This window comes from Acanthopagrus latus, chromosome 19, assembly GCF_904848185.1.
Source record: "Acanthopagrus latus isolate v.2019 chromosome 19, fAcaLat1.1, whole genome shotgun sequence".
Lineage (NCBI taxonomy): Eukaryota > Metazoa > Chordata > Actinopteri > Spariformes > Sparidae > Acanthopagrus > Acanthopagrus latus.
Genome location: NC_051057.1, coordinates 15,577,398 through 15,603,890, shown reverse-complemented (window position 1 = coordinate 15,603,890; position 26,493 = coordinate 15,577,398). Strand labels below are relative to the sequence as shown.

Here is a 26,493-nt window from a genome sequence, read left to right as displayed (position 1 = left end):
GCCACACCGCTCTATAGGACCGCTATGTGCTAGGCTATGAGCTAACTACCTGTAACGCAAGGTACGTTAGTGGTAAGTTAGCTGTTTCTTTAGCAGAGACTTCGTAAATCACCTCAGTGTTGTAACTGTCCACCGTGGTTATTTTTCGGAGGTTGCGTACAGTTTGAGAGGTTCACTGAGTATCTGCTGGTTAGCGACGAGGAAAGCTGTATGGCCGGAGTTGAGGTTGAGTAGTCGAAGGACACAAGTTGTGTTTTGTACAGTAGCCCCCGAGGTTCGGCCCAGATAATTCAAAAACCCCTCTGCTGGCGTCCTTCTTTATATAAATCTGTGGCATAAATGAAGAGAATGCTTAGTGGATGAAAATTAGAGTACACCCTTGAGTGCGGGATGAGTCATCAATATTTCGTACCATTTTCCAGGAAACTAAAAACCCTGAAATTCCAAAAGTCAAAAGCCAACCAAATCCACACACAACTCTATCAGTATTGCGTGCAAGTCGTCTCTCCACTCTCGTTTGATTGGATTCATTCATGAAACAACCCCAGAGTTAAGACGAGCCATTGAAACGTGCTTTTTACATTTCTACAGGAAGAAAACCCGTAGAGTTAATTAAATCAGTGTTAAGCAGCTGCCACACAGATAACCCAGGACCCTCGTGTCTATGAGAGTTTTAGGCTGGTTGTCCGCTCAGTAATCCTCACCAACAGTATATATGAATTAAAATTAGCTCGCCCTTGATCGAGCCGCCACAATAAAGTGCTGCTTACAAGTTGATGCATTAGTGATAATAATCCAGTGACATAAGAACACAGACAGGAGCCATTCTCCTGCACATTAAATGCTTTTAATTCCTTAATTTGCTGCTAGTACGGCTTGAATTTAAGTAATATTGAAGTTGATTTTTACACTGTAGTCACGGTTATGGTGGTCTGTGCTGCAGTCGGAAATCAAAGGATTCCTTTCAGCGACACAAACCGCAATTTGGTGTCAGACAATAAAGCGAGGCGGGAGGCAGCTGTTACCATGGGAGTGACAGGCACAGGTGATAGTTCCCCAGTTGTTCCCAGGCGTCAAGGCGGGAGTGTGGGACTGTGGACTCTGACACTGTTTGCATTGTTTGGGAGATGTGTGTGAGTGTGTGTGTGTGTGTGTGTGTGTGTGTGTGTGTGTGTGTTTTTGCACGCTGGCAAAAAAAAAAAATATTCATGTAGTTTGTTTTTCAGCCGTCAAATCCGGTTTCAAGCAGACTCAAGAACAAGAGAGAAAATAAGGCAGAACCAGAACAATGCTGCTTGTTCTCGGTACATTTGTCGTGTTTTTTGTTTGTTTTGTTTTGTTCAGACGAGACAGAATAAGGCTGATCGCTGCTCCGCTATCAGCTGACAATTCAAACGCTAAATGATTTGAGTGAAGCTGAAACGTATCTCACAAGGCTCAACAAGTACACTCTCCATATTTCAGGCTGGTCCCAAATGTCATCAAACACAGTCTTTCGTTTAAAGATTGACTTCTTTCATGTTTTCGACCCCACGTGGAAAAAAGATCCGAAACACAGAAAATGGTTTAAGTTGACGTCACGGAGTTGCTTAATGTGTGCTCAAGTTTACCAGCTTTAGTTGTTGTTTGATTACTGAGAGGTGACCAAAGGTTACAAATGGTCGGGAGGCTCTCTAATTTCAAGGGACACGCGAATTGTATTTATTTATTTAAGTGTGGTGTAGGAGCTGATGTGTGACTCTTTGTTGCGGCTCTGCTTCGTGCTTCTGTCAGAACAAACTTCTCCTCAGTCCACCTTGAATCCACCAGAGGGAAATGCATAAAAGTGCATTGATCTAATCCTTTTGTTATATTTTTAGACGCACTGATTTGTGATTAGAATTAGTCAGAAAAAGCACAGAATGTTTTCTGCTTCTACTTCACGTGACCCCCCGTCCTTCTTTCTCCCCACCCCCAGCGTCCTGGCATGCCGTCTGGAGCGAGGATGCCCCACCAGGGAGCTCCCATGGGCCCCCCCGGCCCACCGTACGGAGGGAGCCCGGCGGTGCGGCCCGGCCTGCCCTCCCCGGTGATGGAGCCCAGCCGTAAGAGGCCTGCCCCCTCCCAGCAGGTCCAGCAGCAGCAGCAGCAACAACAGCAGCAGCAGCAGCAGCAGGCCGTCCAGAACCGGGCCAGGAAGTGAGTCAGACCGCCCTCCTGCCTACACACTGCATGGACACAGCTCCTTATATGTCTGCTTTTGTGTGTGATGGTTGAGATCATGCGGACGACAATGGCTGTGGTTACACCTTGAACTTTGCTCATTTTTTAGCATCAACCTTGAAAACCAAACATGGGTATGATGACGAATCACATGCGGGCAGCGTGTAAGAGCTGGGCATCGAACCACATGTAGACGTCATTAAACAAAATTTATTTGAGGAGTTTATTTTATGATGTGATATGAAGGGTTTTGGAGGGATCGAAAGGTATAATCCTGAATACATAGAATAGCTTAAATGGTCCCATAACACATGTAGGTGTTGTACTGGCGCCAAATCAGAAGATCAGCAAAGATTAACAATGAATTACTTATTAACCTTCAGTCATAATGGTGGTAAAAGTGATGGCATGCTAACATGCACACAGTGGCCATGCCGACATGCTAATGTTAAGCATGTACAATGTTGACTGTGTTTGCAATCTAAATTTGACACATCAGAGCTCAGACACGCCAAGACAGAATTAAAGAACAAGTGGCAACAAAAGCAGGCCGTTGCATTGCCTGTGTCTCTGCACTCGAACGCGTCGCAAAGACTACAGCTGACGTACCACCGGTAGCGCTAGCCTGTGTTCGTCTATCAGAGAGAGATGAAAAAGAAGAAGAAAACGGAAGACTGCATCAGCGCTTTTTGCGACCATAGCTTCTTCAAATCGAGAAAATGTCAGATAAGAAGTTGCAGGTGGCAGAAGCAGCACTGAATGGTGGCAGATATCAACCATTCAGTGCTGTTTCTGCCACCTGCAACTTGATCGATGGCCTGATGTGTCAGAGCCCTCCGTGTGCTGAATTTGTCATGAGCATTAAACGCAAAGGACAGTGAATAGCATTAACTAAGGTAACATAACATTTTGATCAGTTGATAGTATGAGAAATATTAAAGGTATATTGTTAAAGTCATCCTCTGGGAGACGTGAATGTCTGTACAAAATGCCGTGTTAATCCATGGAGCAGTTGTTGAGACATTTCGGAGCGACCGACTCTGCCACCCTGAGCTCCACACAGCTAGCATGGCCAGTGAAAAAATGCCAAATATTTGCAGATGGAATCAGTGGATTTCTGTTTTTATATAATAATCGTGGGCTCTCGCTCAGACAAAACAAGCAATTTGCAGATGCGACCTTGAGCGGTTGGCGTCTCTCCCTGTTTTTTTGATGAAACAGTGACGGATTAATAAGAAGAAAGATCCCTTAAAATCTGATTTAGAGAATCGGATCGCAACAATCACACTGTGCAGAGAAGTGAAACCACAACCTTTGTGCGCTCAGCTTTCATTTCAGTTTCTGTTTGGACTCTCTCCTTCTGCTCCTCTGTCTGCATCTGCTGCCTTGCTCACTGCTCTGTGCATCCACCCCTCACCATCCCATGACCGAACGTCCCTCCTCTGTCTGCTCGTCATGTGTCTCCCAGTCTTTGTCTTCCAGTCCGCCTCGTGATCATATCTCCGTGGTGGCTGTCTGGCGGCCGTTCAGGGTCTAGTTGTACTTGCTTTGGCTTTTTGTCACACTATCTATTGTCTGCTATTTGACGACCATGTACAAAAGGTCTGAACATCAATGTCCCAGACACACACACACACACACACACACACACACAAGAACACACACTCTCGGTGGATGGATGTCTATTAGGAGACGAGTGTGTGGCAGATATGGTCATTAGAAAGAAGATCAATATGCGCACTCAGTGGCCCTCTGTCTCTCTCCGTCTCGTTCTCTCAGTATCTGCAGCACGATTGATCCACTTACAATTAAGCGGGCTTGTCGAACAGGTCAGGGGAAATGTTGTCCTGCGCCGGGGCCTCAACCCCCAGAGCGGGCCGACTGGCTGCCGAGGGTCTGATCGATGGTCCAGGGTGACCCGTCCAGGTGTCTCTGGCTCTTTCTGTTGCTTTGTGAGGAGTTTGCGTGTCCTCTGGCAAACGAGCCGGCGCTCCGGCTTCGAGTCCGTCCAGCTCAGACCCCTCGTGGCTGCCAGCTGAGGGCGAGCCACCTGTGTTTGCAGTGTCATTGAGACCTTATGGTCCCGGAGACAGTCCCTCTGCAGAACAAACGCTGTCCTACGCAACGCTGCTGCTGCTGCTAAAAATAGGATTAAACTCCAGATTGCTTTGCATAAAGTGTTATGAATACTCAACCCCGTGTCCTAGAAATAATTTGCTCTCCCAAATATGTTTTGTGGGGAAACATTTGTTTATGGTAGGAAGCACTACATAAATGGTGGCAGATGGTGGAAAGAGGATTTTAACACCAGAGACACAGGAGCGCGTCCCGTGTCCCACGTGTTGCTACGTGACATTATTTTACAACATTTCCAATTATGTTAACAGAAAACGTGGTGTGCTGTTGCGAATCAGCAGGATATGAACGTGGTATGATTGCCAGTGACTCCACAAACGACATGTGTCACCGTTCCCCAAAACAACATGGCCGCTGCAGTCAGGACCTTCATCGTTTGCTTGTAGGTTTGGTTAGGTTAACATCAATATACTTTGTTAGGTTTAGGAAGACATTGTGATTTGGCTTAGGATAACTATGTTACTTATGTAACCTTTGTTATTAATGTACCTTAAATTTTCGGTTAAGATGTCTTGAAAGCAGCGATGAAAAGAGTAGTGAAAATCTGTGAGGACAGTAAAGATGTAAAAACAGTCAAGAGGAAATTACAACACAACAAACAACAAAACAACACCAAAAAAATGTAATGATAAAAATACACAGGGTAAGCAATGGTTACACCAATCATGGTGCTCTCACTCCTATATCTGAATAAAATGCATTGTTTTCTGTAAAATATCCCATGTTTTCGTCGCAAGTGTTCAAGGGATCATTGCCATTAAACTGTGTATATTGGACGATGTATCGATATCAGAGTTTTCCTCTCCCTGATATTAGTTTTGGCATTGTCCCCAAAAACTAGTATCGGTCGGGGACATGTGTTTTGTTGCGGTGTACCACAGCGTCACAAGGCTGAAGGTCTTCTTTAGTTGCATGAAATGAGTTGAAAACTTCCATCACACTTTTCAGGAGCTAAATGACCGGATGACTAAACGTTCCTCGGCGCTCATTACACATGGTTATGTAGGACGCTTTGCGTTGCTTGTGAGCATCGCTAGCTGGATGCAATAACAGGTTTGTTGGTGAGAGGCCAGTCAGTTTAAAGGTGCGGGACCGGAGCTGAATTACCCGTTCAAGAGCGACAAAGAGTGTTTTGGCAGTGGAAATACAAAGACCCTTTTTTCCTTTTAGTTTGGTAAATGACCAGAAAGGTGTGAGTTGCACGTGCGTTGTCTGAGAACCCACTTCACATTACTTCACTGATTCAAAATCCATGTTTGCAATCCAGAGCCGAACAAAAGAGCCGAACTCTGCTTGTTCGCTCCCTTTCCCTCTGATAGTTCACGGTGTCCATCGTCGCTGTATTGTCTGTCTGTGTGTGTGAAGCATGATTGTTTTGGTTCACAGAGAAACTTTGTTGAATGAGCGTGTCCCTCAGATGAGACGCCTCCCAGGTCCTCCTCTGATGCACTTTGTGCGTGCATGGACACACTTACACGCCCATCCCAGTGCCTGCCCTTGTCTGAGTTTTAGATTTCTCACCTTCCAACAGACCCTTGAACTTAACACACATCCAACACACACACAGACATACAAACAGCCAGAACCGCCAGGTGTTTCGGCTCTGACATCGTTCTTGCTGCCACTGAGTGTGTGTCTCGCCACAACTCTAATCGGACAACCTTCGAATCCTCACTAATTCTTAGGAAGCCAGTCGGATTCCCGGGAGCCAATGAGATGCCGGCGAGGCAGATGGACATGAGAGAGCCCCAATCAGATCCCACGCTCGGATCAAAGTAGGAGTTTAATTCTGCTGCATGTCCATTTTCTTACGTTTGATGACTCTGGCCTTTTTCACCTGAGCCCCCTGAATGAGTTGTGTGAGGCCAACCAATACGTACGGGCCTAGAAATTGACCCCTGACATGTAGTGATGCATGCTTTGGACTGGAGCATGGCATGATGGGAACGATTTTTGTTTTTTTTCCACCGGGAAGACAGAAGATAAAGTAGAAGTCGAATTTCAAACCCCTTTTTGAAACAGTTTAAATTGAGGATTGTTGTGATGCAGGTTTGTTTCTTTCCCTTTGCAATGCACCCCCGGATCTTTCAATTCTCCTTGCAGCAGGCTTGTTTCAGTATTTGGCATGCTGATGTAACATACTGCTCCACAGACCGTTGCAGTGCTCTGTGATAGGAAATTTCTGTACACTGCAAAAAATCCACTTAAAAAATAAAATCTTACCTAATTTCGTACGACATGTTCTAAATCAAACCCGGCTGGGCGATGTGGCGATACATAACATGAGACAATAGAGACAAAAGTAATCCTGTTAGTCAATGATGGGTTAAAAACATTACCAACAACTAATGACTACATTGTAAGAGGGTGGATAACATCCATCAGAATAAAAAGGGATGTTAAATGTGGAATATTTCAAAAAATAACTCAAAGAATCAACAGAATGTGAAGAAATAACAGTTATGTCATGTCCAAGGCAACTTCTTATTGTGTTGCTGATATTGACAGAAGTTAGCATGCTAACCAGCTAGCCTCAGCCCATCCTTTCTCATAATATCACTGTGAGCTCCACGTCTGGAGTGTTAGCGGTGTGGCTAACTCAGCTAACTAGCTAACTAGCCGATGGAAACTCGTCAGCAGCTGTGATCGGTTCCTCAAGTGATATGCTTGATGTTGTTTTAATCTAGCGTGGAAAGACTATAAACCTGTAAAAGGATTGGTTCAACATTCTGGGAAATGTACTAATGTACTTACTAGACCATCAGTACACAATCATACCTGCTAAATGAAGCTAGCAGCCAGTTAGCTTAGCGTCACTTAGGACAAAGACTGAAAACGGGGAAACAACTAGCCTGGCTCTGTTGGGGAAAAAATGCCCCCACTTGTTATATAGATATGTGTAAAAATGTGTAAAAATGACTTAATTGTGATTTTACAGGGAGTTATGTGCCAAACTAGGTCACGATTGGGCACTTGAATGACCCCCAGTAATGCCACAAATTGTCATTTTCACTCTTAGCTTGTTGTGCATTAAGCAAAGAAGATATTAGGTGTGAATTAGGGAGCATTAGTGTTGCCGGAAGGCTGATTTTCTGACCTTCAGACAGAGCCAGACTAGCCCTTGTTTCCAGTGTTTATGCTAATAGCCTTATGTTTAGTGGACAGATATGAGAGTGGTATCAATCCTGTAATCTAAATCTCAGCAGAAGGATTTATTAAAAAATAATACAATAAAGACACTTGAAAGTATCTTGTCTTTTAATTCCGTTCAATCCAAGACTTAATATCTTAAAACAGGATTACAGAGGAGGAAGAATCTGAAATCTTTGAAAGACGACATGGAATCCTTCGATTCTCAGCACTTTTTCAGATTATTTCCAGGATGAGAGCTCACTCACAGGACAAGATTACTCATCTTTGATGGAATAAAAAGATTAGATAATCCTAAAATATGATATTTAATAGTGGATGAGACTGTTTTAATGAGACTTTTGTTTGAAAATACCAAAATCCACCAGTCTGAAGTGATAACTTATATCTTGTTTGTTCATTATGTATAAGAAACAAAGTCTAAAAATGACTTACTTGTGGTTTTACAGGAAGTATGTGCCAATGGTTAAAAATCTGTAAGACCACAACTTGTCATTGTTATGCTTTGGTTTTTGTACGCTAAACAAAAGAAATACCACATGTGAAAAACTCAGAAAAAATTCACAGTAAGGACTCTTGAAAGTAGCTTGTCTTTTAATTCCACTCAGCCTACGTGTTAATATCTCGAACAGGAACAGACGAAGAATCTGAAATCTGTAAATCTTCACACTTTTTCAGAGCTCTGCCAAAAGGATGTATCCCCCACGAGGCAAGATTAATACCCTTCTATAGGAAAATATGCTTAAATCATCTTAAAATAAGCTAAAGAAACAAGTTAATAGTTAATGAGACTTTCTTTAAATTGCTCTTTTTGCAGTGTGGGTGTTTTTGAGCCAGTGTGTCCTCCTGCAGTCACCAACAACACAACATGTGCATGATTTTACACAAAGTCTCCACAACTGTCCACAGATGGTGATTTAATATTTTTACGAAGCGGAAAATCAGTTTCACTTAGTGAGAAAGTTCTGACAAAAGCACCAACTCAGACTGTCTTATTGTTCTTGCCCCCCTGCTTGGTAAGTAAAAAAATAAAAATCAAAGTCAACAAATGTTCTCACACAGCAGGAAATGCCAGGAATTCATGAATGAAAATATCCACACGCACATAAACACACACATACATTCTCCTAATCTTGACTCTGCATTCCCAAAAGCCCCTGAAACACACATCCTGTCACTGTCCGAGTCCTGCTGCAGTGTGTGTGTGTGTGTGTGTGTGTGTGTGTGTGCGTGTGCGTGTGCGTGTGACAGGCAAGAGGTGTGTGATGTGACACTTTTTTGGCTGTTAGAGGCTCTCGCTCTCCAGGTGGACCGCTGCATTTCACACAAACACAGGAGCACGTACGCACACACACACACACACACACACACACACACACAGCTGGGATGCTGGGGTGCTGGATATGGCCCAGCATTTTAGCAGATGGCCTGGGTGCTACGCTATCAGTCACCATAGTAACATGCTCTCTTTTTCCTCTTTCTCCCTGTCTTTCTCTCCCTCTCTCTAGTGCTAAGAGAAGGAAAATGGCAGACAAGATTCTTCCGCAAAGGGTGAGGCTGCTTATTTTTTTTTTTTTTTTTTACCTTTGTTGCTATGTTTGTGTCTCTGCGTGTGTGTGTCAGGGGAGAAAAATCCTGGTCGCCTTTTTGATGTCAGGGGTTTCTTGGAAAGGCGCAGAGGGCCAGATGATTATTTGTCGTTTCCAAATGAGAAGAGAGAGGATGAGGTGGAGCGATTTAGGGGTTGTTTTTTTTGACTGTAGGGTTTCACTCTTGTTATTTGGTTGGTGGCTCATTGATTCAAATTGGAAAAAGCCAGCGGGATGTGGCGGGGGATGTGGCCAACAAGTACAAGCGAAAGAGGTGGCAGAATCATGGCGTTGCCACAGGTGAGCGTGCGCCGACAGAGGTTGCGGGTTTTTTTTCGTTCCCAGATTTTTCGGGGGCCCCGTGCCACGCCATCACCTCACCATCTCGGAGGGCTTTTACACCGAGTCTACGGAGGTCTGAGCGTCTTGGCTCAGGTCTTATCCCCCCTTAACATAACCCAGACAGAGAGATAGCAGTGGGCATGGCTCGGGGGCGCCACTCCACAGTAATGAGTCAGGGGCAGGGAATGTCTGCCACACTTCTCCGTCTGCCTGGCACCTTGGCCCCGGTGAAAGGCGAGCGAGATGGAGATAGAGAAGGAATGAGAGGGAACAATGAAGGCAGCCATTTAGAAAGAAGCATGAAAGAGGAGAGGAGAGGGGGGAGGGAGGGAGGAGGCTGAGGGAGAGTGTGCACAGTTTGGTAAGTAAGCAGCAGCAGCCCTTGATGCTCTGAGGACTTTCATCGGTATGGTAATGTCTGGAGTCCTGGCTGGTTGGCTGCACACTCCGCATCTCTGTTTTTTTTTTGTATCCATCCAGCGATGGTGTGGACGGCAATATGAATGGTGGACTGGGCAGCAGCAGCAGCAGAGGGACCCTCTGTGTATGTATATATATATAGAGGGACCCTTCTGCTCCTGTCAGCTTCCTATAAGATAAAGAAAATAAGTCTAATGTTGAGCAAATATGAAAAGTTACAGTTCATTTTACTCTGAATCTTATTTTTTATGTATTTATTTATTTATTTTTTGCGGGGTGATAAGTCGTTTTAATCCCCTCAAAGTCAGAACATCACAGGTTTATTTCCAAGTTCCCAAGTTTATTTCCAAGAAAGAAACTTCAGTTTTCCCTATTTTAGTATTTAAGTATTTTGAGGGTTTTGTTGGCTGGCATCATAAAGATCAGGGGAGAGAGAGAGTTTAAGTACGTGGGACATTACAGCTCAGCACCATATTCCTAACGGTAACTGTAAACAGAGCTTGGCTTCAGACAGACGCCTCCATCCTTGGAGACCTGGTGCAATATCATTTGTTACTTTTTTGAAATGGCAAGAATTACTTTTTCGGTGAGGCTGTAGGATGATACAGTTGAGGAAATTTGGAAGAATTGGAAAATAGTGTTTAATAAATACCCCTAAAACGCCCCCTTTCAATAAAAAACAGAAAAAGTACATATTACTGAAGATGACTGTGCAACTGTTGCTATGATGTGAAACCCAATAAAGGAGAGGATTTCTAAAAGATAAAGAAAAGTTGTTGGTACATGAAGGCTCATATAAAAAAAAGGCAGTATAAAGGTGGAAAAAGGGAGAAACAGCGCTCTACTATGTCACTCTGATTAAATAATAATATGTTTCTAAACCAAGGCTATTTTAGCTAGCTGGCCAATCGAACCATACGTTCTGATTTAAAAGCACATAGTGGTCACATCTATTATCTATAATATGTATGTGTATATATATATATATAGCAAGACACAAAGGCAGGTATCCGAACAAAAGGCGAGTGTAAACCAGGAATAATGCGAGGAATCAGGAACCAAAAGCCGGAAGCACACGGGGGGGAGGTGGAACAGGGAGGACACAAGGACACGGGGGGCAGAGCAGAACAGCGACTTGACAATGAGAGAACAGACAACAAGGACTTTAATACACAGGGCAGTGATTAACTGATGGGACACTGGTGAACGCAGAAAAAGGGCGAGAAAACAGACAAAGGGAGGCAGTGGACAGTGAAACAAGACACATGAGGATAGAACTTCAAAATAAAACAGGAAGTAGCCAAGCCACAAACTCAAACCGCAGCACTATCAAACACTAACTCTTCCTGAGGCCCCTTGTACGTCACACCTCTTCATTCCTTGAGAGAACAGCTTGTTTTGCGTGGCTGCATGTCCTTGAAACAAGACACCGGACCCCCTGCTGCACAACAGCTTATCTTCCTTAATCCCCTCATTGATTTCAAGACAGCTGATCGGTCTCCTTAATCTTGTCCATGTGAAATACTGCAGTTACGGTGATTTTAACGCGAGATCGTCATCTCCTCCCCTCTGCGCAGATCCGTGAGCTGGTCCCCGAGTCTCAGGCCTACATGGATCTGCTGGCGTTTGAGCGCAAACTGGACCAGACCATCATGCGCAAACGTGTGGACATCCAGGAGGCGCTGAAGAGACCGATGAAGGTTAGGACAAAAAAACGAGCAGCCAACGTGACAAATTATTCACCTCTGCAAGGGCAAACATGTAATTTAAAGTATCTTTTTGCATCTCATAAGGCATTAAAATTTCTTGAAACTGCCTTATCTTTTTATCAGCGGATTTCATTTTTCACTTCTTTTAGTTCGGTGTCACCTTAAAACACACACAAAAATGTCTTTTTTCAAGGCTGAAGATTTCACGACTCCTGTTAGATGAAAGCACTTTATTCATCTGCTTTTATACTGTGTTAATGAGTTCAGACAGGGCACCTGCAGCAGGACATTTTAATGAATTTTATTAATTTTTTTTGTGAAACGTTGGTTTAAACTGTGCTATTTAATGTGCCCTTGTGTCAGCAGCAAAAGCGTAAACTGAGACTTTACATATCCAACACCTTCAACCCTGCCAGACCGGACGCTGATGACTCAGACGGCAGCATTGCATCTTGGGAACTGCGAGTGGAGGGAAAGTTGCTGGATGATGTGAGTATTCTAATTTAGTAGCGTGGTCAATTTCAAGGTGAAAATAAACTTTACTGATGTGTGATTCTAAGAAGGATCTGAGATCATAATCGTGAATGTGTGACACTTATGGCTGGCAGTCACACTCGGTAATGATGCTCTCAACACACTTACTATGCTGTCCACGCAGCGCGAGAAGCAGAATGATCTCGCGTTTGCGTGTTTTGCCCGTAAGCCTCCATTCAAAACGCTCTCATGTTCTCAGCGGTCCAGGTCAGGGCCGTCATTTCGCAGCAGTGGGGAGCATTAAAGTTTCAGAAACCACAAATATTTCTGGTTGAGCTCGGAGGAAGTGGACCCTGAGAATATCTGGCGTCTGATCTCACTTGCCCTGTTGTGGTTTTTTTTTTTTGACGAGTATTGCTGCTGATAGCAAAGACAAAAAGAGGAGTGTTTGCTCTTGTGTGTGTGTGTGTGTGTGCGTGTAGGTGTTTGATGTGTCTGATTTTAGACGTTAACTGACCACATCTCTCTCTGTTTCACAGCCGGGGAAGCAGAAAAAGAAGTTCTCTTCGTTTTTTAAGAGCCTGGTGATTGAGCTGGACAAAGACCTCTACGGTCCTGACAACCACCTGGTTGAGGTCAGTTCACGCTTGGCTGCTGCACTCTGTGCACAGAAGAAGGGGGCTAAGTTAAGAAGTGCAGACCTGCCATCAGATCAACCTTTTACCTGCTCTTACAGACTATTTTGTCACAACGATCAGTGTTTCTAATCTTCACTTTCTATTTGATCTTGCACTTTCGACCTGCAAATAACAAACATGCTAACCTGCTAGGTAGATAACACAGCACAGTCTGAAGGTAGCTATTTGTACAATCACACATTTTTGCTCCCGTCCAATACATATGAAAACATGAAAATACAAATATGAGGGTAAAATGCTGACATCCACTTTTAAAGAAATATTCAACCTAAAATATATTTTTTGAGTAATAAATGCTCATCCTTGTGGCCACACTCAGGAGAATGTTAGCAGCGTTAGCCTGATAGCCACCATGAGGGTCCCTCTCTGTAAACAGCTAATTTGTATTTATTTAACTTTTTAAATAAATAAACAACACTGTCTATTTAACGCTGTGCTTTACGCCACAAATAAGAAACATTGTAACATGCTAAAATGCTAGGTCGGTAATACAGCGCTGTCTTTTAGTAGGTTATTTATAAATGACACCAACACATTTTTGCTCTTGCACAGTGACTTTGAAATGAAGTAATGAGTATCAGGGTAAAACACTGACGTCAATCTGTAAACATTTAAACGCTCAACCTAAAAAGGTGTTTTTGTTAATAAAAAGTTGTCTCGAAGCAACAGCCAGGAGACTGTCAGTTAGCTATGTTAGCCTGTTAGCTGCTGTAGCCTGAGGCGCGCTGCAAAACAGCAATTTTATTTTATTTTTTTCCCTTTTGGCTTTTGTACACATCAGACAATCAATTTATAACATATTAATTAGTGAGCTTTTCAAACAGAGCCAGGTTAGCTAAATCCTCAATGCTAAGCTAAGCTAGCTTTGTTTTATGCTCCAGCTCTGGATTTAAAATTAAATAATGTTCTTGTGGGTTGAAATTTCTGCTTTCTCACAGCAGACATGTCTCTGAAGGAAACAAGCAGATGAAGCTAATTTTGTTATCGATGGCTCAGTTCCATTAATGACCACCCACACAGGTGTTTTCACTTATATTACCTGTTTAGACTCTCTTGAATCAGCAATAATGGACATTTTTCATGGTCTACCTCTCAGCGACAACTTCTTTAAAGCTTCGAATGTTAGTTTTATCTCTATAGCCCATTTGGACTATGTTCGCTTCTGTACAGCTGTCCTGTTGGTCACTTCACGGGTCAGTGCTTTCATCTGAAATCACATCTATGAATAATAAAGAGCTTTTGTATGCAGTCTCTTCAGCCATGCAGTCAGGGTCAGTGACGGCCTCCTCATCATGCAGCGAGAGCCACTTGCTGAAAAATTGTTATTTTGTGATGTCTGGTTCAGTCTCAAAGCCACAATCACCCCACGAACCTGCTCCCTTTAACACCCACATTCAATGAATACAAATAAAATAGACGGAAAGAAGGGACTGCCATCTTTCCTTTTCAATAACTTGATCCTCTAGAACAGCATACAGAGGAGGGTGTTTTTTTAAAAAAAAAAAAAACATTTCAACATTGCAAGGTTGTTTAAACATGCAGGTGTGAGAGCTTGGAAAAAAAAACAAAAAACAAGTGCTTACTTTTAAAAAACAATCATAAGCCGCCCTTCACTTCGTATCCTCGCGAATTGCATTGACCTGGGAAAAAAAAACCCCACTTTAAGAGTTTCGGAGTGAAAATCATGACTTCTCAAGGTTCCTCCTTTTAAGAGGGTATTTTAGCGAGGCACTCAGGTGGTTCGCTTTGAATGATTTTCCATCAAAAGAAATTTTTCTCTACCTTGAGCTACAATCAGTACTTAATCTGCTCTGAGTCAGCCATTGATTGGAGGAAAACATTACTCTGTATTGCATGCCAACTCACTGCGATCCACCGTATTGGAGATGGTGTTTTAAGTGCTTTCTCTTTTCAGTTTTCAGAGCAGTCAAGATAAAACGGAGTTGTAAATAAGTCGTTTAATCTGCGGTGAGACTCAGAGGAGGTGTGCGAATACAAAGACTGAGACACAGAATCGTGCGGGTCTAGTTGAATTTGGCCGGGTGGATGCTTAGTTTTTCTGTTCTTTCACCTCAAGTCTCCTCTGATGGTGTGAGACCATTCAGCTGCACAACCACAAGGTTAAGCTTTTGCTATGTTGGTCTCAGTACACTGTGCATGGCTAGTTTGCAAAAAGTTAACCTCTCATCACACCGCAGACTCGTGGTCGAGATCAAGGTTACTAGATGTAGGAGCACTGAATAGGCTAGTTTCTTTTTGCACCTGTGTTAAAGGTCCAGTGTGTAGGATGTAGGGGCATCTGTCAGCAGAAATAGAGTATGATAGTCATAGTTACGTTTTTATTGCTGTACGGCCACCCAAAGCTAAGAATCGTTGTGCTGTCATTACCTTAGCACGAGCCTTTTAAATCTACAGCGGAAGTGGGCCACCATGTTTCTACAGGAGCCCAGAACGGACAATCTGAACACTGGCTCCAGAGTCTTTTAACGAACACTATAGGGGAGGGTGAGGTGAGGTTTTTTTTTACACTAGTTGTAAAGACACAAAGCTAGAGGCTGCTTAATCCTCCACATTGGACCTTTTATTATGCCAAACCTCCAACTTTGAACAGTTTGCAGTTTCCTGAAAGGAATATAAGATATATCCAGAATTTTAGTATTGAACTAACATTATCAACAGAATGCCAAGGAACAACAGTTTTGACATTAGGTCAATTGTGAATGTTGTTGCAGAGATGTCCAGTGAAGTTAACATGCTAACCAGGTTCCCCTGACCTGTTCTGTCTCAGAATACTACTTTTTACCAGCAAGAGGGAATAGTCCCATAGCTTTGCTACTCTTTACGAGCTCTCGAAGCTAATAATTGAATAAGATCCTCAGAAAATGTCTAGAAAGGAAATACTCTTGCATCTAATTTCCTAACCAAACAGAAAACCTGGTAAATTTAAATTTATTTCTTTTACCTAATTAAAATTAGCTTATTTGCCTCATTAACTCACTGTAAAACACACTTAATTCAAACTTGAAACACTACTCATCAAACAGTTTTGGTTTTTCATAAATAAAAAATTTCATTTAAATCCATGTTAGAGTTGATGAAATATTTCATAAAATGGTAGATTGATGGAACAACCGACATTGTCATTCCTAGAGCCATGCTGCTCACGTGGCTAAAAAACTCTATCTGCTTCATCAGGACTGTCTGGGTGTGGTTCGGCCACATTTGACTCACACTGCTGTCAACGTAAGTAAACAACCCCCACCTACTGTCATCATAATTTGAGTCAAATGTCGTCAAAAGTCTGATTGGTGTGGGAAATGTGTGACATCACCTTTTTCCAGATGAGCTCAACCACATCAAACAAAACCAAAAATGTAGAAATCTCTGATCCAAAGCAACCAAAAACTACTCTGACTTTGGCTGAACAAAGTGTCTTGTAGCATCCCGTTAAGCTGATTCAGAAAAAGGGGAATTAATTAGAGATTCTGATTAATAAGTGTGAAACAAACAGCTAATGAGGTGTGAAACTAACACAAATGATCATTCAGTTTTGCGGGTGAAGTCAACGTGTCGCTGTCTGCTCTTTCAGTGGCACCGCACGCCCACCACCCAGGAGACGGACGGCTTCCAGGTGAAGAGGCCGGGAGACGTGAGCGTGCGCTGCACTCTGCTGCTGATGCTGGACTACCAGGTGAGGAGGAGGCGAACACAGTCTCATAACGGCTCACAACTCTGTCCAGAAACACAGTTACGGCTCCGTGACTAATGCATGCCATTACAATCAGCTGTTGTAGTGACAACCTGCAGGCCTCACATCTCTGATAAACCAACACAAACATTAGAGGGCCCATTTAAGACTCCATTTTTAAACCTGACATCCAGGCTGGGGGGGGGAATACGATAAGGCTGTCAGATGTGATGTAGCTGATGTGAAAAGCTCCGAGGTGGGCGGTTGTAAAAGGAAGTGTCGTAATGCGATTACATCGTCTCCACAGCCTCCCCAGTTTAAGCTGGACCCTCGCCTGGCTCGCCTGCTTGGCATTCACACTCAGACCCGCTCCTGCATCATCCAGGCCCTCTGGCAGTACATCAAGACCAACAAGCTGCAGGACTCCCATGACAAGGAGTACATCAACTGTGACAAGTACTTCCAACAGGTATGGGACTCACTGTGCGCTATAAATCACACTGTTGTAGCATGAATATTAAAATCAGTGTCGTCGAAAACATGCAGCGATGGAAGAAGTACTCAGGTCTTTTACTGTAAAGGTACTCTGCGGAGGTTTTGATCTCTGTTAATGCTTAGGAGCAGTACAAGTAGCAGGACAAGAAACACAAGTAAAATAATCAAAATGAAACAATCTGAAAGGTTTAGAGGGGGAAAGACACTCATCAGCCACTGGTTTAACATCTCACAAATTATATTTTATAAACTGATTTGGTCTTTTTTTTTTTTTTAATGCAAAATCTTATTTTGAAAAGAAACTACAGGTGTCAAATAAATGTAGAGTTAAAAGCTGAGTGGAGTATAGAGTAGCACAACATGGGTATACCTGTGTGCAGTACATGAGTAAAAGTATTCTACTCTCCACCGCTGAGGATATAATATTACTGCAATAATGAGAGTAATATGAAGTGTATCTATCTCGAAATACAGACCTCTGTCAGTGGCATAAGTATTGGCGGTGCAACCGGTGCAGCTGCAGTAAAAGAGCAACAACTAACATCAGCCGTCCAGAATGGCCACAGGTCCCTGTTTTTGTGAATGAAATAGCTGGGGGCGGGTCGGTAAGGTAACGCTGAGTGGCTAGTATAGGAGGAGGAGATGAGGCGGGCCTATCACCATGATGTTAAGCTAGTGACCTCTGTGATCTCCTAATTACACTGTAAACGTACGATATGCACTCCACACACTAGACAATGTGTTGCCAAGGTTAGACACCTGCATGAGTTTGAATACAGCCCTTGAAAAATACACCCAGCCAGAGAGTAACAGTTTAAATGTGACCATAAAAGCTTTGAAGGTCTTGAAAATGTAGGTTAAGGAGCCTTGAAGGTGCTTGAGAAGTGTTTCGCTGTAGCTGTGACTGAATCCCACAAATCCAATTTGCTCGACACTTCAAGGAAAACTGTATAGAAAAGTCCACAAAGCCCCGGTGTGTGTCTGCGCTCCGAAGCAGAGATTTCTTCACACACGCTCCATGTTTATTCCCCTCCAGATCTTTGACTGCCCTCGGCTGAAGTTCTCTGAGATCCCTCAGCGCCTCACCAACCTCCTCTTACCCCCCGACCCCATCGTCATCAACCACGTCATCAGGTACGTTCTCTTTTTCAGGACTCTCTTATTTGATGAGGAAAGCCTGATTGAGATTAAGTTCAAGTGAGACAAACAAAGATGTATGAAAAAATGAGTTTTAAGTACATGTTGAGTGAATGTTTGGATTTGTGCCAGGCTGTATTTATGTTGTTGTTGGGGCCCCTGTAAGAAAACATCACATTTGATCGAGATATCCCATTAAAATGGTAATTAAAGTCTTCTCTGTTTTCTCAGTGAGGCCTCAGAAGTTAGAAATAACTAAATGGCTTTTCTTGAATTTTCAGTAAGCTTTGAAAGATTTATTAAAAGATCCGTCCCTTAAGTACTGTGGTAACATTCTCTCTTCTCCACAAATGATCGTTTGCTCCTGTCAGCGTGGATCCAAACGACCAGAAGAAGACGGCCTGCTACGACATCGACGTGGAGGTGGAAGACCCCCTGAAGAGCCAGATGAGCAGCTTCCTCCTCTCCACCGCCAACCAGCAGGAGATCGCCTCGCTCGACAACAAGGTGAGAGCCACGACAGCACGGGACGCAAACTGCGGATTGATTCTGCCTCGGCTTTGATGCTGTAAATCACGGCGAGGTGACGAGTAAGCTGCCTCGTGGGGGACGTGTATTTTTAAACGGGAGCGTTTGCTCGCGGTGGATTTCACGCCCTGTTGTTTTTTGAATGCGGGAGCTGTTACAAATGCGTGACCAAGATTAACGTTTAACAGACGCATTTTAACTTTTAAGCCGACATGTTTGTCGAGAGCGGGTTGTTGTGCGTGAGCAGGAAGCTTTTATGAAATATGTTTGCTCCAGAACTGTTTCTGCTTCGTGGCAGGTTGATGTTTTGCCAGTGTATTGCCTTTTTTTACTTTTGCATGATAGCAGATATATCGGTTACCCTTTTATCTCATTCAACTACACTAATGACAGAATACTAAGGGGTAAGGCAAAAATGAATAGGGAATGAAGGCATTGTACACTCAGGCCCAGATTAGATTATACTGATTTAAAATTCACCAGGTTGGTCATCTTTCCCTCAGTACCGCCTCTTATTGTTAACATCCTTTTTTTTTTTTTCTTTTTCTTTTTTTTTTTTTTGCATTTAACCTCTTAAACACTTTGTATTTTTTTATTTTATTTTTTATTTTTAATACTCTTTTTGTTTTAATGTTAATGTTAAACTCATAATTTCTTGAAGAAAAGCGTATTTGCTGTTTGTAGATGTGAAGGTTTAAACAGTTTAAGAGACTGGGAACCTTTGGAGTCGCTCAGTGTGCCACTGGTGCTTTCCTGATTTTAAACATTTTTCCTTCAAAGCAACATTATGTAGAAATTGTCATTTTGTGTGATTTGGTGCCCCCCACAGTTTTTGATTGCAACACCGCTGTCAGAAATACAAACCCCAGGCCTGTAATACATTGTCAGATGTAATGTAGGTGCTAACTACATACTTGCTAATAACAGTGTTAAGTGTTGAAAACGTGTATTTTGATCCTCAGCTGTGATCCAACCATCCAGTTACAGTCAGTTTCATAAGGAAACATTTGAATCAGTAGCCTTTTTTCACTGCTTCTCTTTCAGATCCACGAGACCATCGAGTCCATCAACCAGCTGAAGATCCAGAGGGACTTCATGCTCAGTTTCTCCAGAGATCCCAAGGGCTACATCCAGGACTGGCTCAAATCCCAGAGCCGAGACCTTAAGGTTCGATGCTGCTTTTTTATATTCAAGCGCGGTCGTTGCGTCTCATGACTTAAAGTCACATTGGAGCGACTCGCTGCCTTTTGTTTGAGACATGATCTGGAAATGAAATGCAGGAGGATCATTCCTGAGTGTAAGCCAGTGAAACTATTTTTGAAACCGTTCATTTACACCCCAGATCAGACAGAGCATGAGCCCACCAATAAAGACACACAGAGTCTGGCTCTTCATCACATTAGCAATACAGAGCTAAAGGCCCAAAGGTTGACTTTGAATCATGAAAATAATTAGGGATCCTCCTCAGACAAATGATTAACTGGTTGGAAATACTGCCTCCTGCAAATTACATCCAATATTTGTCTATTAAAAAACAGAGTCAGATCACAATCAGCATTTGTGAGGTGTAAATATTGATGATGGTTATTATTTGGCCCTGTCGTTAATGATTGTGCCTTCCTGTCGGCTGCAGCTGATGACAGACGTGGTGGGGAACCCTGAGGAGGAGAGGAGGGCGGCGTTTTACCACGAGCCCTGGTCCCAGGAGGCCGTCAGCCGCTATTTCTACTGCAAGGTGAGGAAAAAAACCCTCTTGTACCCGTTTCACACTGGGGGAAAATACCACTAACAGTTTCTCCTCAGTGGGAAAGGGTACAATCATTCCCAGATCTGCATTAGCTCTGCCGGGTGTTTATGGACTCCAGCTCTGGCAGTTCGTGGCTTCCATGCTTGTTAGCTGCCTGATCGATAATGCGCATGTGGAACTCTCGACAGAGAAGCGAGATGTCTCGCTCCTTAGCAACGGCCGCTGTCAGCCGTTCTTGTGCCGAGAGAAAAAAAGCTGCACATGCGTCAATGACAACCATATACGAACTGCCCCTCTGCAGTTTACTATCTGTTTGTTTTTTTATGTGGCATCGTGACATCAGAGCAGGGAAGATGTAGGACCTGATCCATAGGAGACGAAAATACGGTGAATATTATCACGTAGGATAGGAGAAAGAAAAAGAGCGAGGGTGACGTCACCAGCGCCTTTCTGAGAAGCTGAGAGATTTTTCAACTGGAGCGGTGATGCTGGCCTTGATCCTTCTTTCAACTGCTCTCTGTTTTATGGTGCATTCAAGAACGTGGCATACCAGAAGAAAAAGGCAAACTCATCTTCTGGCCATGGGAAAGGAGTAGACCGCCTTTTAAAAATCTGCACACACACTAACACAAGTCTTCTTTCCTTTTGCCTTCTTTTCCAGATCCAGCAGAGGAGACAGGAGCTGGAACAGGCCTTAGCTGTGCGCAACACCTAAACCAAGACCCTCCTGAATCTGTGCAACTGATTTCAGAGCTGTGTTTGTGTGTGTGTGTGTGTGTGAGGCCATCACTGTAGTCTGGTGAAACCTTCCACTTCTAAAAATGTCAGTACTAAAAACAAAACAAAAAAAAGGCCTTTGTCTTTTTTTTTCTCAGATGTTTGTGAAATTAGAGGAGGTTTTCCCGCATATGTATGGAAGCCTGATCTTGACGCAAACACACACACACACACACACACACACACACACACACACACACACACACACACACACACACACACACACACTGCGTATTAGCCCCGTCTCTGTGCAGGACTGCGAGGACATCATCATTAAACCGCATGTATTCTCCTCCGGAAAGGTCGAGCGCTCAGACCACAGGCATCCTCGGACTCGCCGCCTCATGAACAGAACTTCCTCTTCCAATCCGCGACTCTCTGCTTTGTAAATACGTCAAGAGAAAACTCTGAACCCAACTGCTCACACGCACATGCACACACACACACGCTGCTGTGTTGTGAGCGACAAATGTATCAAGATGTAATGCAGTGTCACACTCGAGCCTCGCAGCGCTCTGGATGAGTCTTCATTTTATGTTTCCTTGTGTGTGTGTGTGTGTGTGTGTGTGTGTGTGTGTTTTCATTTGTTCTCATTAGGAGAGTGTTTTTAAAAGATTAATTACACCAGCAAAGTCAAGATTACAGTGGGAGCCGTTGGGTTCCAGGGAATCGTTGCTGTTTCATTCATTTTTCAGGTTTTCTGAGTGAATCAATCAGAAATCATCCAGTGTGTCTCATACAGTAATTTCTAACAACAGTATTAGTGAACTTAAGTATTACTATTATTAGTGGAGATACAATAGTGTTTTACTGAAGGAGAAACGAGTATCGATCCTCGTAATAATAATAATAATAATAATAATAATAATAATAATAATAATAGCTTTTTCCCTCCCTTATTCATATAAGAAATATGCCTCCACATGTCTAGACTCGTCGACTGATTTGTTTTGTCAAAGTCGCTCACTGCCTCTTCCTTGTGTAGTGTGTGTGTGTTTTTAAAGCCTGTTAAAGGATAAGTTCGCCCAAAAAATGAAAATTCGGTCATCATCTCCTCGTCGTCGAGTGAGCAGACGGAAGCTTTCAAGCAAAGCGCCGTCTGCAGCGTTCTCCTAAACAACTGAAGTCAATGGGGACTCGTTTTGAAATCCAAAAAAACAACCAAAAAAGATGTAAATAAAGCCTCATTAAAGCAAATGCTGGCGCTCTGGGCCTCTTGAACCTTTGATTATGACGTTTTATATTTATTTGCAGTTGGTTTTTTAATGTTCTAAAACAAGTCCCCATCTGCTTCAGTTGATCGGGAGAATGCTGCAACAGCGTTTCGCCACGAAGCTTCAGAAATGTTTTGTGGATGACAAAACTTTTGTTTTCGTTAATTTTCCATTAACGACTGAATTTTTAAAAAAAAACTTTTTGGATGAACTGCTCTTTTTTAATGTCCTGAAGGTGTTACCAAAGGTTGCAACGACAAGAAGAGAACATGATCACTGAAATAGAAACGGGCACCAAAAAAAAAAGAAAGAAAAAGAAATCCTCGCCTGGGTTTAAGAGAAACTGCAAAAAAAGAAAAGAAAAGAAAAAAAGGGGGGAAATTTGAACCGTTCTGTGTTTTTTTAAAAAGAATGTTTGCAGCCAATTAAACCTTAACTAAGTTTAAAACTGTCTTGGCAATTGAACGCTTGAACCCAGGTCTGGAGAAACGTGTCCATTTCTACACTTTTTATGTTACATGAAGAAGAAGAAGAATGATTTTCTTTTCTAGAGATGTGAATGTAAATATGTTTTCATCCCTTCAAAGAGGGCCAGCTGTACAGTATACGACAGACTATCTGTGTGTGTGTGTGTGTGTGTGTGTGTGTGTGTGTGTGTGTGTGTGTGTTTCTTTTTGGGGTGGAGGGATGTGGGGAGGGAGGGGGAGTTACACGGTGCAGTATGGGAGCTTTATGAGTTTTAAATTAGTAGAGCAGGAATGTTAGTGTTCCTCTGTGTACTGTCTTGGGTCGGGCGGTTTATTTTAGGTCCATCCCTTAACTATCGTGGGAGCTAGAAGCTGCAACAAAGAGAGACCTCCCTCGCTTTCACTCTCAGTAGCTGTAACACATGTTATAATCAGCACCCATCTCCTTTTACACCTGTTTTTATTTTATTTTATTTTTTTAAGACTTGTATGTATATGTTGTAATGTCAGATGGAGGATTATTTTCCCTCTGTCTGTCTCTCAGCAGTCAGTTTCTAGCTGGAACCTTTCTGTCTCTGGGTTTCTTTGCACTGTGCTGTAATTGTTTGTCGGGACTCTCTTCTGTTATCCCAGCATACACACGAGAAAAAAAAAAAAGAAGAAGAAAAAAGCGATTGGAACGATTTTCACGATGACCTATGCATGCTCCATGGACGTTAATTAAAACATCTGATTATCTGACGAGACTGTGCGTGTAAATACAAAAATGCTGGCAGAGCAGTCTGAGCGACGAGCAAAAAGACTTTGTTGAAATGCCTTCTGGAAAAACTTTTTTGCCAAAAATGATATGCCCTACCAGCAACTAACTGTAGGTGTTAATTTTTTTTTCCCTTTTTTTTTCTCTGAACTGTGTTTTTGTTACTAAGTTATATTAACTGCACTTGTTAGAGGAGAAACAGTAGTCATTGGTAGTATCTTTAGTCCTGTGTCTGACCTGGAGTGGTTTGTCTTTGTACGGCCGGGGCATTCACGTTTGTTGTCATACAGTCACTGATTCACTTGCACCCTCTTGTGGAGGAAACTAGAAGCTGCGACTCCTGGGTGACCTCGGCTTTGAGGCGCCGCAGTTCATGAGAATATCTGACAAAAATGTTAACAAGACTACTGCGTCTCCTGTCACTAAGAGCCCTGACATACTGTTGACACGTTTTTGTCCCGCTCCCTGCATGTGTTTTGTGAAGAGTGGGATCTGCTCTTTTTCCTCTCTGTTTACACTGTTGTCGGAGCGTCACCAACAGGGAGATGATAGTATACATAACACTGTATATCTGTAAAGAGCAAAAACTCGTTTGGTGATTCTACAAAAAAAAAAGAAAAGAAAAGAAAAGAAAAAAGAAAAAAGGGAAAACAGCTGTGACATTGCGAGACAGCCTGGATGTAAATAAAGAAGCGCTTGCCAAAGTTTGTAAATGCCATGATATCTGAAGTGTCTTTTTTTTCCTTCACATTTTATACCTCAGCACCTTAGTTCAACTAAAAATGTACATATTTATGTGTAAAACTGAGCTCTTTGAAAGCTACATAACCTCTGCTTTACAGGGAAATACTTAAATATGCATCAAAAATATAACTGAGTTTCATACTGAGTTTAAAACCGTGTTCAAAATAGCAATACTGAATTCTACGTTATCAAGGACTGAGTGATAGTGTATATACAAGTAAATGTCACTGGCAGAGGAAGAAGTAGTACCACAACATAAAAATACTCGATTACAAATAAAAGTCCAAATTCTAAGTCAATCTAAAGTATTATAAGCAAACTAACTTAAAAGTACTAGTTACTTTAAATTGTCACTCACACTGACACTGATTGTTGTTGCTGTTATTGTGTAAGTAACATTTTCCTGTTGTAGCTGACTGAGTTGTAGCTACAGTAGTTTCGTCTACGATGGTGGATTAGCCCAGTGGATTCTGCCTTCCAAGGGCCACGAGACAAATCTGAGGGGTCGTGAGATTGGGGGAGTGATGGTGGCAAAGTCTTTCCACGCTTTTTGGACCTTTCTCTAATCCTTGTGTTACCTCCTTCGCCTTGGAACAAGATATTTAAAGTTCAACAGTCGGTCAAACTGCTTGCAACTCACAGACTTGCGAAATGTGACAAGGGGACCAAACTAGACAGATTTCTTTCCGTGAGAGGTCACGAGCCATTTAGGTCAGGGGGCAGTTATTACATCTTGGCTTAAAGTAACTGGTGATGGCATTCGGATAAACAATATTTCTCTGACTCCATGCATATCACTGTGTTTGATGCTGCAGTGTTAAACGCATTTATATTTGATGAGTAATTCACTCAGGACCTTGTATTACTGGTACATTCAAGCTTTCTTTTCCATATGCTGAGTTTTACCTCTGGCAAAAAGGTGTGTTTCTCCCCAGTCATCATATCTGTGTTTCAGTGTTTAAACTATAATTTTGCAGCATCTCACTCCCACTTGATTATACAGCATGTGGTGAATTACTGCGTTATAAACAGAACAATCACAGAATTAATGGAGACACCTTCCATTGATCTATTTTAACACATTTTGCCAGACATCTTCTGTCATATTTGTCATCGTTACAGAAGCTCAAACTCAGTTTCACCAATTTTTCATTGGCCATGTCAACAACATGATAATGCTTCGGCCTAGCACTGAAGCTATCAGAGCATGCAGGAAAATGGAGGTTGTGTAATTTATATGCCGGAGTTGGTTGTGTAAAGGAAGTGGTTGGCAGTTAACGTCCTCAGGTCCCTTAAACGTGTTTTCGTAACAACACAACAACGAGTAAAACATATGATGAGAATGACTTGGTGAAATTGAGGTTTGTTGACTGTGCTGAAGATTTGAGTGTGTTACCTTTATACATTTAAGTATTCAGCGGTTGGAATATAATTTTTATGAGTTTTAGCTAACTTAGCTCTTAAACTGGAAAACGATAATGTGTTAAAATGACGTGTTTGTCCTCGGAAACTGTGGGTACCGGCATTCATGTGGATGCTATCTGACAATGAGTAAAAACTCGTGACATGCACTGCACTCCTAAACATCGCAGCAGACCAAGTTCCCTGCCTTTATGGCACCAGCACTCCCAGATAGCAGTGGCCCTGCCCAGCAGAACTATGCTCCCTGCCACACCAGAAACAATACTCAGGAATGGCCTGGGGAATGTAACAAAGAGCTCAAGGTATCAATCTGGCCCCAAAACTCCCAGATTCCAATCCAATTAAACATTCATGAGACGATCCACGGAGGCCCAATCGGGATCGGACTTGCCTCTGACCTATCAAGGTATGGGTTGTCCTGTGGTTTCTGGTAACAGGGCTGTTCTGCAGACAGATGTACTTTTACCGCTGCCATCAAAACAACATATCCCTGACCAGTCGGCAACAACAGTGACAGGGAGACTAACCTACCTGCACACTGTCATTATGTCTAAACAGCAAATCATGTTGCGCCCTCAGTAAATGGTTATTATTCTAAAACATTAAATGGGCAAAATTACTGAAAGGCAGCTGTTGATTTCCCAAAAACTTTGCTGTCTTCAACCACAGCAGCACTTCACTTCATAAATGACATCGAATAAAGTCTACTTTTCTCCATATTCCACATTGCTTCTTTAAGTAAGAATCTAGCGTCCAATTAATGTGATAATTGTGCAGCCTTGCTAATTACCGCTCAC

The 26,493-nt window shown here is 42.7% G+C and overlaps 1 protein-coding gene across 10 annotated transcripts in view; it reads left to right on the top strand.

The window, feature by feature from the left end:
- smarcd3b (SWI/SNF related, matrix associated, actin dependent regulator of chromatin, subfamily d, member 3b) overlaps positions 1–24,248 on the top strand; it is a 45,594-nt gene extending 21,346 nt beyond the window's left edge. For 4 of the 10 annotated variants that reach the window (XM_037079705.1, XM_037079707.1, XM_037079706.1 and 1 more), the window contains 14 exons: positions 1,958–2,178; positions 6,024–6,113; positions 8,997–9,039; positions 11,417–11,539; positions 11,912–12,037; positions 12,562–12,657; positions 15,916–15,963; positions 16,310–16,411; positions 16,716–16,877; positions 17,940–18,037; positions 18,412–18,547; positions 19,613–19,735; positions 20,202–20,303; positions 20,977–24,248. In XM_037079705.1, coding sequence (XP_036935600.1) covers positions 1,958–2,178; positions 6,024–6,113; positions 8,997–9,039; positions 11,417–11,539; positions 11,912–12,037; positions 12,562–12,657; positions 15,916–15,963; positions 16,310–16,411; positions 16,716–16,877; positions 17,940–18,037; positions 18,412–18,547; positions 19,613–19,735; positions 20,202–20,303; positions 20,977–21,030 — 1,524 coding nt within the window. In that variant the 3' untranslated portion in view covers positions 21,031–24,248. The remainder of the gene's footprint in view (positions 1–1,957; positions 2,179–6,023; positions 6,114–8,996; positions 9,040–11,416; positions 11,540–11,911; positions 12,038–12,561; positions 12,658–15,915; positions 15,964–16,309; positions 16,412–16,715; positions 16,878–17,939; positions 18,038–18,411; positions 18,548–19,612; positions 19,736–20,201; positions 20,304–20,976) is intronic. The other 6 variants (XM_037079702.1, XM_037079710.1, XM_037079709.1 and 3 more) reach the window with 6 other exon arrangements.
- The last annotated feature ends 2,245 nt before the right edge of the window (positions 24,249–26,493 follow it).